Source organism: Branchiostoma belcheri, unplaced genomic scaffold (assembly GCF_001625305.1).
Source record: "Branchiostoma belcheri isolate BF01 breed outbred unplaced genomic scaffold, Haploidv18h27 scaffold74, whole genome shotgun sequence".
NCBI lineage: Eukaryota > Metazoa > Chordata > Leptocardii > Amphioxiformes > Branchiostomatidae > Branchiostoma > Branchiostoma belcheri.
In genome coordinates this window covers 456391-468888 of record NW_017804398.1, presented here as the reverse complement: position 1 = coordinate 468888, position 12498 = coordinate 456391, and the positions used below count along the sequence as shown (strand labels likewise).

At 44.1% G+C, this 12498-nt stretch overlaps 1 protein-coding gene across 1 annotated transcript in view; it reads right to left on the bottom strand.

Moving 5' to 3' along the window:
• Nucleotides 1-12454, bottom strand: part of LOC109485323 — a 14389-nt gene extending 1935 nt beyond the window's left edge. The window contains exons 1-9 of the mRNA XM_019788872.1: nt 12303-12454; nt 7280-7434; nt 6630-6762; nt 6172-6348; nt 4802-4969; nt 4178-4447; nt 3682-3894; nt 3033-3345; nt 2415-2677 (exon numbers count right to left, since the gene is read on the bottom strand). Coding sequence (XP_019644431.1) covers nt 2524-2677; nt 3033-3345; nt 3682-3894; nt 4178-4447; nt 4802-4969; nt 6172-6348; nt 6630-6762; nt 7280-7434; nt 12303-12447 — 1728 coding nt within the window. The 5' untranslated portion in view covers nt 12448-12454 and the 3' untranslated portion in view covers nt 2415-2523. The remainder of the gene's footprint in view (nt 1-2414; nt 2678-3032; nt 3346-3681; nt 3895-4177; nt 4448-4801; nt 4970-6171; nt 6349-6629; nt 6763-7279; nt 7435-12302) is intronic.
• Nucleotides 12455-12498: the final 44 nt, after the last annotated feature.

Genomic DNA, 12498 nt, shown 5'->3' with positions numbered 1-12498 from the left:
ATTTTTTTTTTATTTGCAAATCAGAAAAAAATGAAGCGGGCGAAGCCGTTAACCAAGAAATTAAATTGGTATGGCCTTAAACAGTTTTATAAATATTGTTATACATGTACATGCGACTCAGACAAATAGAAAACAAACAAGCAAACAAACAAATGCAGAATTTTTGTGCAGTTCATCATACAATTTACTTCTACTAAGTTCTAGTTATTCTACCATTTGGAGAAACAACCTTTCAGAATTAATATAACATAAGTCAGGGTTCAGCATTCATGTTCTTGTTGAGAAGTAAAGCTGGCACTTCCAAGAATTCCAGAATGTGATGCATAGACATCTCCAGCTCCTGCTGTGTGATCAGTTTCTCCTTTTTGGCAAATGCACTGAAAAAAAGAGAAATAATCTAGGCCAGCAGTATATATATATACAGAGATGTCAATAACCAAAAAATTAGGTACAAAAGACCAAACGTATCTGAAGTGTATGGTCTTACCACTGGTCTCAAGAGCTATGAACCATAACCTGTATAGTCTCTTAGTTGAAGATAAAGGACAATGCAAATATACCTATACAGTAGTGCCTTACCTGGTCCCCAGATAAAAAGGGGCCACATGCACGCATGCAAATGTATGGTACCTTACCTGGTCCCCAGAGCTAAGAGCTCTGCAAATATTACCTGTACAGTGCCTTACCTGGTCCCCAGACCTAAGAGCCGTGCAATTATTACCTGTACGGTACCTTACCTGGTCCTTAAACCCAAGAGCAGCGCAATTTTTTACCTGTACAGAACCTCACCTGGTCCCTAGTCTAGAAAATAAACTCTACTCACATGTACGGCACCTCACCTGGTCTACAGTCAGAGAAAATAAACTCTACACACATGTACGGCACCTCACCTGGTCTACAGTCAGAGAAAATAAACTCTACACACATGTACCGCACCTCACCTGGTCCCCTAGTTTAGAAAATAAAGTATACTCACCTGTACGGAACCTCACCTGGTCCCCAAGTCTAGAAAAATGACTCAACTCACCTGTACAGCACCTCACCTGGTCTACAGTCTAGAAAATAAACTGTACTCACCTGCAAGGAACCTCACCTGGTCCCCAAGTCTAGAAAATAAAGTGTACTCACCTGTACGGTACCTCACCTGGTCCCCAAGTCTAGAAAATAAACTGTACTCACCTGTACGGCACCTAACCTGGTCCCAAAGTCTAGAAAAAATGACTCTACTCACATACTACGGCACCTCACCTGGTCCCCAAGTCTAGAAAATAAACTGTACTCACCTGTACTGCACCTCACCTGGTCCCCAAGTCTAGAAAAATGACTCTACTCACATATACGGCACCTCACCTGATCCCCAAGTCTAGAAAATAAACTGTACTCACCTGTACGGCACCTCACCTGATCCCCAAGTCTAGAAAAATTACTCTACTCACCTGTACGGCACCTCACCTGGTCTACAGTCTAGAAAATAAACTGTACTCACCTGTACGACACCTCACCTGGTCCCTAGTTTAGAAAATAAACTCTATTCACCTGTACGGAACCTCACCTGGTCCCCAAGTCTAGAAAAATTACTCTACTCACCTGTAAGGTACCTCACCTGGTCCATAGTCTACCCAAGTCAAAGGAAATACACGTAACTCACCTGTAAGGTGCCTCACCTGGTCTATTGTCAACCCAAGTCAAAGGAAATACACGTAACTCACCTGTAAGGTACCTCACCTGGTCTATTGTCAACCCAAGTCAAAGGAATACACGTCAGTCACCTGTAAGGTGCCTCACCTGGTCAATTGTCAACCCAAGTCAAAGGAAATACACGTAACTCACCTGTAAGGTACCTCACCTGGTCCATAGTCAACCCAAGTCAAAGGAAATACACGTCAGTCACCTGTAAAGGTGTCTCACCTGGTCCCCAGACCTGACAGCCCTGCAATTATTACTTGTACGGTGCAAATGTTTCCTGTATTAGCTGCCTTTCCTAGTCCCAGAGCTAAAAAAAGAGCCCAGATGTAAGAGCCACACAAAATATAACGTTGATAACCAATTTGGTCTCCATTACCTACATGTAACGTTATATGGAGTGTTACCTGGTCCCCAGAGCTTAAATCCCTTCAAATATGATCTGAACTGTGCTTTTCCTTGTCCCCAGAGGTAAGAGCCACACAAATGCAGTGAATATAGACGTAAAAGTTGACGTTTTTGCACGTAAATCGAGGGAAAGACGCAGGTAGCCCTCCCCACACTACCGAAACTGAGGTATTGCTGCAGCATATGAGTAGCAGTCCAGTGTTCTGTCCAATAGCAGCGTGGCTGTACATCGTCACGCGTACTACGGCACTTCCGGTGACCTCCAGTGACCTCCGCCTCGTTTTCGACCCCTACCCTTAGCCCAATGTGAAAAAGTATCTCCCCTTCTAATACTGGCTTCATGCGATAGAAGTCCTGTACTCAGCCCATCAAGCCATAAATGCACAATAAAGGTCTTTCATTCATGCAGAAATGCGTATCACTAATGCCTGTTCATTGGTCCTTTGGGCGCCAACCTTCGTCCCTGAACTTGATAAGTTTGACACAGTCGAGAGGTGACATGTGGAGGTCAGCCCGCATCATGTCCCTGTCCAGGTCCATCAGCAGGTCCCCGTCAACCATGTTCTCCTCAAACGTCGCGATGTACCTGCAGGGGGACATGGACGGTGGGATCTGACTCAGTTTAAAAAAATACCACTGAGATACCCAGATCAGATCTTTTTCACTGATTCTGACCTATCAGCCGTTTTGATTAAATTGTTCGAAAGAACGAAGACCAGACAAAAACAAGAAGCATTTCATAACAGATTTTTCATTCATTCTTACCTATCAGAATTCTTACCGAAAGAAAGATGACTAGACAATAAACAAGAAACATTTAATAACTTTCTAAAAACTTTTAAACTGTATAAGGGCTTTACTTAAGCTCATATGTCTTTCAATAGAGGGTTTCTATTGCAGACTGCATGCATGGTACATAACGCAATACGTAGTTTACATACTTATCAAGCTTTAAGAGACGGAGGCAGTCCGCCATCTGTGCGATGTTAAGGGTCCTCACGTCCTTCGGGATGTCGCTGAACGTTTCGATGAAGACGCCCAGTTGTTCTCTAGTGGGACTGGAGCGCCCTCTAGCGGTACTGCTGGGATCAGCAGCTCCTTGTGCTGGCTCTGTTTTAGCAATGTGCACCTTGGTACCGGTGGTTTCATCCTTCTTTGTGACGGCGGGGGAGGCGAAGACCACGGCCGTGGGCACCCCTCCTGCGGGCGTAGGGGGCAGCGACTTTCTGGACGCGTACGGAACTTCTTTGCGATCTGTAGCAGGAAGTGGTGGGCAAGACATAATTGCACCAAGAGCGATTTTGTACGTTTATATGTTTCTATGAAGATGTCAGTTGCATCCAATTCAATTCAATGCCAGTCAGACTGCAAGATTTCAATAAGCACGTCTTGAATTAGCTTGGAAACTTTCCAGGAGCATCTGTCCCAAACCTTTACAATGAATAATGCTTATAACACGTGCACCTGTAATGTTTGTTTCCAAGTATTCCAGGCAAGCTACAAGTATGTGAAAAGCCCTTACGAGGAATCGCGGCAGCGCGTACGTCTGCAGGATATTGATGTGCACTATGTCTTGGCCACATCACGCACCTTTATCACCCCGTGGCGTCACAGGTGCTGTCATGGCTCTGGGCATGTTCCCTGTTCTGTGTGTGCTGGCCGCCTCCTCCCCTGCCTCCATATACAGGCCCTGGTAACACGTCTCACCAGGGCCAAACGTCAGGGTCTGGTAGGAGTCCGCCGATGGCTTATCTACGGCAGACTGGTGCTGTACCTGTGATCTGCCCTGTTGTGTGTTGTCGCCTGTCAATAGGTAATGGTAGATACCGGGCATTTAAAACACAGGTAGGTGCACAGACATTTCCATAATATGATGAGGTATTACGAAGTGAGAAGAAGTTATATCTATACATCCTAGTTACACATTAGCCATTTTAGATGTAGGTACTTTATATCTCTGTAATTTTACCTTGACCTGCTTTGTCACCATGACCTGTACTTATATATCCTGTAAGAGCACAACTTTAATGCTATGGTATTGCATTCATTCATTCATCGTCACGTTGGCTGATTTGTTGTTTTTTACCTTTCATTGCTTGTGATGTCAGCCCGGGCAGTGGGAATCCAGCCGGCGGCCTTCTTAAGCTCTTTGGTTTGACTGGTACAGGAGGGGGACCCTTCTTCCTCTCCTTCTCATCAGGAGCAGGAGGAAGCGGTGCGTACGTCTTCCCCATATCAAGTACGTCAGAAGACATGGGATCCCTCATGGCGTAGACTTTAAGTATGCGGGCTGGCTCTATCTCATCGTAAATGTTGTTATGTTCTTCCACTGACGTCTTCGTGTACAGAGAGACGTCTGTATATTAAATACAATTGTACAAGTACATGTATAAAGACTTAGACACGAAGTATATGTACACATTTTGATACATGCACCAATAAAAGACAACATAATTGCTTCACAGTTGATATAAACAGTTTAAAGGGCTCTTTAAGGCGTGGTCACATTCGTTATAGGTCGTTGTACGATTTTGATGCAGTAGAATGTTTTAAGCAGGCTGTGACAGACCTAACCGCCGACAAAGATCTACATGTAAGACAGCATTTTCCTTGGGAAAACGGCAGCTGAATTTCACAGCACTAGGACACATCAATTCCCTGAGCTTGCGATCAAACGACGATCGCGCGACGAATGTGACACTTTGCGTACCTTCATTCCCGACGACGTCATCGAAGCTGACGGTGTTTGCGGTGATGTCGGAGAGAGCCTGGCACAGACTGGACCAGTCACTGTCCCCGCCCCGCTGCAGCCCGTCAGCCACCGCGACCCGCAGGGTCAGGTACATGGGGATCAGCAGGACGGTTTCAACCAACGTGTCTGTGGAAGGAAGAAGAAGGTGAGCTCTAATCAGTTTAACTCACTGAAAACCTAATCTTCAACTGGTCATTACAGACAAGACAGGCGCTATGTACAGTATACATAAGCTCATTGTACAGGGGAAATTCCCAAAGGTCTTTTGGGAGAATGTACTCTAAGCTCGGCTTCCAGTGACGATTCGCAGCTTTCCAGTGCAAAAGGCACCTTCACCGAGTGCTTAGAAAGGGACTCGTTACTTCAGTACTTTTGCGACTGGAGCGTTAAGCGACGGTCACAACTCGCCGTGCGTGCTTTTTGTCCGTACGTTTTTGTCGTGGCTACGTCTGCTACGTTTTTTCTGCAAACGTAGGGTGGCCGGCCGAGGGAGTACGTCACTCGCAAGGTGTACGTACGTGGTCTGCACGACACGCCTGGCCGTCAGCGGTTGCGTGCATCGTACGTTGCGCAAGTGGTAAGTGAGTTGTACGTGCTTACAACGTACGATCTCTGTGCGATTGCCACGTTGCCGCGTACAGGCCGTACCTACACGTGCGGTGTGCGCACGATTTCCTTACTCACTCGCACGTTGTAAGTGCGTGCACCTCCTGATAACTTCATCATCACTAGCCGCCCTGGTGTCTTCCGCGGCCCGTTTCTTTGGATCTTGTCTGGTAGACTTCTTTTGAGCCTTCCTGGGCATCTTGGAGACGAGTTGGCAGTCGCCCGTCAAGTCGTCTTTATATATTGTAGAAATAAGGTGCGTTGCACGTGCGTTGCACGTGCGGAGCACCTAGTATGGTGCACGTGTGTTCTGCGTGGTCATTGAGCAGGTCAACTGGGAAGTGAGGAGTAAGCACGGATGACGCAAGCACCGTGCGTGGCACTCACGTGCTTCGTGCGCTGTCCGTACAGCAATTGCACGTGAGAATAGTGAAGTTAGACTCACGGAGTCCGTACGTTGCACGCTCATAGGCTGTACGGGGCACGCGCGTCGCACGTACTCGCACGCACGGGTGGTAAATCCGCAGACCGCACGTAGAAAAAGTATTACATGCACTTAAGGTTCTACGGCGTGTCTGCGTGCTCCCAAATCCGTAGGACTCCGTACGGAGGCGGTACTCACCACGCACGGATGCCGTACGTTTGCCCACGTTTTTGCACGTAGACAGCACGCAGAAGCACGTACGGCGAGTTGTGACCGAGGCTTTAGGAGGAAGTCTTACTGCCTGTGTAAGAGTTCCCCTGCAGGTATGTCTCCTCGTACGTCTCCAGCAGATTCAGCTCCCCGAACTTCTGCACGCCGTGCCGGTCCGTACTCCTCAAGCCGATCTCCCGAGAGAACTGCGCCCGCAGCGGCAGCCGGTACGTCTGCAGGATGTGCACGATGTCTTGTCGAAATTCTGAGGAACGAAAAAGGGAGATGAACCACGCGTTTTCATTTCATTGATATCTGAGAATGAAAGATGCAAAGAAAGGAGACGGAGCTGACAAAATAACTAGTCAACTTAACTAGATCACCATTAGGATTCAGGATGTCATTTTCAGGCTATTTCTTAGATAGCGTAGATAGGAAATATTTCAGACCCATCATTACTTTGCATTACTTGAGCCCTCCAATCAACATGTAATGGACCAATTAGCAACGTTAACTTACTAACAACAAGTTCACTATGTCTCTCACCCTCATTTCCGCTGCCAGATATGACGTCAAACAAAGCCGTTCCCTTCCGGTCGGCAGGGATGCTGAGGCGGCGACCGTGTCTGTCCTCTGCGATCACCCTCAGCTGCCTGACCTGTCTGTGGATCCGGACGATCTACAGGTGTCAGAAATACAGGCACAAATAAATCTCCCGTGGACACATCAGAAGGGATCATAGGGATAAAAAAGATACAAGGATGATTAATCCGCAAGACCGTTGGCAGCAGAAAATGTGGATCGCATACGTGCGACAAATAAGAAAAGCAATTACTGAGGAAACTCATCTGTTAACACAAACATTACCAAACATGCACAACACCCCACAGATCTGTCCGGTCCGTCTCACGTACGGCAATGATAAACATGTATGAAACTTGACAGTTCTAGTTTTTCTCTGCGCGATTATAACACATCCCTCTCAGTAACAAAACCGCTGAATTTTGTACGACGTATTGGAACTTGTTCTTTGAATTTATAACTTAATTTAATGATTCATTGGAGTAGAACGGTTAATCACTGGTATTCAGATTTAGTAAACGTTTGTCAGATAAATACATTTTGATAGATCATTACTGGTACAAGGAAAGTCTACGAGGTTCGTCATTGTTGTCCGTAACGGTTCTACAACACACCTGGCCAGCTGCTAGTGACTCCACTTCGGTGTTCCCATAATGCCCTGCTGTGACCTTGACCATCCTGGGTAAGGTGAAACTGTCCAAGAACTCCCGCAAAGTGTACGTCCTCTGACCCCACCGGAAGTCGTTGTCAGCCATGTTGATGTACAGCCCTAAATGGGTTCATAGAGGCTTTTCATTGAAGTTATAATAATTATCATATGAATCTCGGCGACCAGGTGTTGGCGGGTAAGTTGGCATGTTAACAGACATACACTGTAATCCAACATGGCGGATGTGAACAGCCTGCTGTATGAGGTACTTATCTTACTTGTAGAAATGCTAAAAAGAGACACAGGTCTACAACCTGACACCATGGGGAAAACTATGATTGGCTGGACTATCAAGATGGTTCGAGAGACAGAGGAGAACTGGCACTCAACTAAGGCAAGTATGTTAGAGTACCTGTTTTGGTTTCAAAGAGGCGAACTCGATAAGGCTGTTGAGTACTTATGACTGTATTATTGTATGATGTGTAGACTTTGCTTTTCGTTACCGTATTGCTGTGTTTTTATTATGTTTTTTAATAAATGTTTTTTATTGTCCAAAAAGTACCCGTGCAGTCACAGCCTTTATACGGCTGAATTGATGCAGGGTATCACATAATAATCAATACAAATCACAACAATTACAACAATCAAATAATACACATGATAACACATATTTGTTCCACAAGTATTTTTTGTGGAACTGTCGCAAGGGTCTGTGCGGCTGCCATTCGGCGCCACAAGGTGACCTCAATACGACTTTCCCCAACCGAAGTTAGGTACCCATTCACACCTGGGTGGAGTAAGGATAGGAAAGTCGTGTAAAGTGCCTTTCCCAAGGGCACAACGTCGGGGCGCATGTTCAGACATGTGCCGGGTACGACTCGGAATCGAACCCGGGTCTCCCCGGTTCATAGTCGATTGCTCTAACCACTACACCACCCGACGCCACACGTTATTTTCGATGAATGAAATACTGCCAAATATATAAATGGATCTTTGGATTATGCTTAGTCTTCGTGTCACTTGTCTAATTTTGTGGTATTGTCACGGTGCTGTGTTATTTGGCTACACCAAAATAAGTCTTTCTTTGTACTTCATGTATTCTGTGGATTTATTGGTTGACTGGTGGGAGCTCTGATTTATTGGATGATTTATTACAATGCGAATGTCATGCTTTACTTCCCCATGTAACGATGTAACATTCTTTACTGGTGCTTGTAGTCAATTTTATGTTCAAAGTTTGCACTTGGATGGGCATGAAATCCTTTAGGAGATATTCATGTATTTTGTTTTATTGTCTGATAAAGCATTTGCAAATATGTTCTTCATCCTTTATAGGTTATGATGGTGCATTTATGCTACAACAAATGAATTAAGAGGCAGACAATATGAGAGGGACCGCCAAGCATCCAACATGAGCTGGAAGGCGTAAAGAGAATGATTTCCGACCGCGCCTGGGCCAATCGATGATGTGATCAAGGTACGGTTTTCCCCTTCCGTACGGAATATTTCATGCAAGTTGTGCTCAAGTATGTGTGTGGTCGTGTGTGCATACGCGCACTTGCGTGTGTGTGCGTACCTGTACTATACATGTGCATGTACAGTACTAAAGTTCACGATACAACCATTTTACGAAGCTTTAACCACTTTGTGTCGTAGATCCTAAATGTAGTATGTAGCTATTGACGCAAGCTATAAAAATTCTGTATGGCATGATTCCGGACGACTACATGACCGATATAGTCGCTAATGTCGTTATGAGTACACCTGAACACAGTGACCTTCGGCACTTCCATGTTTGGACACGATCGTTGCTAGGGAAACATCGTAACAAATCTATATCGGCCCCGTCACGTCCGTCGTAGGTTGTCGTACGATTTTATTGCAGTAGAATTTTCAAGCAGGCCATGAAAAAACGGCCGACAAGGACTTAAGGTAGACTTTCTGTAACAAGACAGCTAACGTTTGCAGGATATATACTAGTACATGCGCGGCTATCCACAGAATGCGCCCGTTTGGCGACGATCGGGCGACGTATGTGGCCTGTACCTGAGTGACTTGACTTTTTTGTCCTTTTTTGCAGACATCTCTTTTCACTGCCCTCGTGGGAACATGTTTGTAACACCGTAAATCAACATTGACTTTTTATTTTATTCACATGGATTTTTGAGCATTGGATAGGAAGCACTTGTTGTGCTTATGTAAATCCGCTGCTCGTAAAACATAATACAAATGAAAGTGGCTGGCGCACCAATACCTAGCATAATATTATTGAGATTGGTCAAATCTTCCAGAGTGGTGGATATAGTTAAACTATATCAAAGATACGGCAGTTGGTAGGGTATGGGAGGGAGGGAGGGGAGGGGAGGGGAGGGGAGGGAGGGAGGGGCTACCTGTAAGAAGTAAAGTACATAATGTGGCGTCGTTTACGTTGAGTGGGTCGGAAGGAAGTATGTTTTCAAGATGAAGGCAAGATATGGATAACAACATTTTGGTCCTTTCAGTATTATAACATTTGCAGTGTAATAAATAGTGTTCTGGTGTCTCATTTGGATGCCCACATTTGCACTCGGGACTACTGATACAGTGATGCTGGAATAGGTGGTAGTTCAGCTGGCTGAAACCAAGCCTGAGTCTGGTAAGGTGAGTCACATGGTGTCCGTGGCCGTGCGAGTAGTGAGGATGTCTGGGCATGCTATCAAAGCAAGACTCTAATACATTTTTGAATGCACGAATGGATGGGGATTCTTTGGCGGTCTGGCGTAACTTGTTCCAAGAGAAAACAGCAGAAGGCAAGAAAGATTTTTTGTACTTTTCAGTTTTGAGGGTAAAAGGGAGATAATTCTGGTCAGTACGCAGGCCACAAGGGGTGGAATCACGGATAAGTGGGGGAACTAAGTCTTGTAGATTGTTTATTACTGTTTATTTACCATTTGCACGTATATTAAAAACAATTACACAATCAAATAATAATAATCAAAGAATGTGCGGGGGAGGCCAGAAACCTGGGTGGTTTTTCTAGAGGCCTACCCCAAGCAAAGATAACTTATGACAAAACATATTTAAATTAAACATCAAAATTAAACAATGAAATAATTAAACAATGAGTAATTAAACAAAATCAAGGCACAGAAATAATAACTGAGGTGTATAAACTAACTAAAACGAAATCAAACAAAAGTCTTATACCTGTAATTCAGGTAGATGTTACAGATTAAACTGATTAAATAATTAACATAAGAATTAACGATTAAAACAAACTATTAACAATAACAAGGAAAACAAACAAATCAGATTGTGGATGTACTGGGATTTTGTAGGAAAAAGTTTTTAAGAAGTTTTTTAAATACAGGAGTTGACTGGCAGTTTTGTAACAGTTGGCTTAACTTATTCCAGACAATGGGGCCTCTATACGCTATTGAGAATTGTTTTTGTGTAGATTTAGTCTTGATCGGCCTTAAATGGTTATGTTGTCTCGTATTGTGCTGGTGAATGTCTGAGTTGAATGTAAAAAAAGTGTTGAATTGATCTGGTAAACTATTGGTATTATGAACGATTTTATGAACAAAAATGGCTATTTGTAATTTGTTTAAGTCATATACATTTATGATTTTTAGTTCACGAAACAGAGGTGCTGAGTGTGCTGTGAAGTGTGTGTTAGCTGCAATTCTAACAAAGTGTTTTTGCAGTTGATAGAGTGGTTTAATTGAAGTTGTGTAAGTGCTGCCCAAATGAAATTGCAGTATGATAGATACGGATATATTAGACTGTAGTATAATGTTATAAATATTCTTCGTGGGAGGAGGGTCTTTATTTTCTAATGATGCCTATGTTCTTATGAATCTTATTGCAAATCAAATCTATATGTATCTTCCAATTAAGTTTTTCATCTATAAGTATTCCTAAAAAGCGAGTGTGGTTTACTTGGTTGATACGTTTATTATTTATATATATGTGGGCTTTTTCTTTATCATACTTCTTTTTTGGTCCAGAAAAAATAATAAAACTTGTCTTTTTTATATTAAGGGATAACTTATTCGCCTTGAACCATTGACTGACCTTTTCTAATTAGATATTTGGGAACTAAGCCATTGGCCATTTTATAAAAGTGAACAAGTTTGAACTTTTCGCGTCTGTTGGCAAGTGTTCCCCAACCGACGTCACATAGAATGCGGTGGTGATTCGTCCCTCTCATTGCGCCTGTGCAAGCCCGGGCAGCGGACACCTGGACTGACTCAAGGAGGTCTGAATCCTTCATAAGAACACCACACCAGGCAACATTGGCGTACTCAAGTAAAGGACGTATCATGGCTTTGTACAGGATTTCAAGCGTTTTCCGTGGCACAAAATTTGATATTCTTGTCAACAAGTTAACTCGCTTCATTGCTTTCGTCACCAGAGTTGACACGTGGAGTGACCATGATAAATTTGGAGTGAGATGTAAGCCAAGGTGCTGGTGAGAGGGGGTTTCAGTCAGCTGAACACCTCTAAAGTATAGTGGTGGGTGAAGAACCTTTCTTCTTTTAGTGGAAAAAGTCATCAGTTCTGTTTTGCCGGGATTGAATGTTACAAGCCACTGGTCTGACCAGTCTGACACTACACTGACTTTTTTTCCACTTCGGTACCCCCCCCCCACACACACACACACGAAAGTACGACGTAGGTTTTAAATTGTGGAGACACGGTAGCCACTTTACCTGTCATGAAAGCCTTTAGTGACATTTAAGTATACAGCTTTATATATATATATATATGGGCCAGAATTGTAAAAATGTCGGCGCAGTCATTGACGTTTTGGAGTCAAACTCAAATACATTTACGGTTTGACCCTCAGATTTGACAATTAACTCAACACGACTATTCACGGCGAAATACCTGTATATGATGGCACCCGTGATGACACTGCCGTGCCGCCAGCGCCCCAACCCTGTCTATCTATGTAGGTCCCGTATCTATTCTACAGAAAGTGGTGATTGAAACTGATTCCTTACCTGTTCCGCAAGACTGGCTACAGCACACCTGGGAACAATAACGTCGGCACTTCCGCATTTGGACTCGACCACTGAGAAGTAGGGGACGTTGTGCACATCGCTCCTGGACAAATTTCTTCTGATTGCGGATGTCCCCTATACACATAGTCCACTGTTCTACCGTATTATGTATAACAAAGTAACAGAAGAATTATCA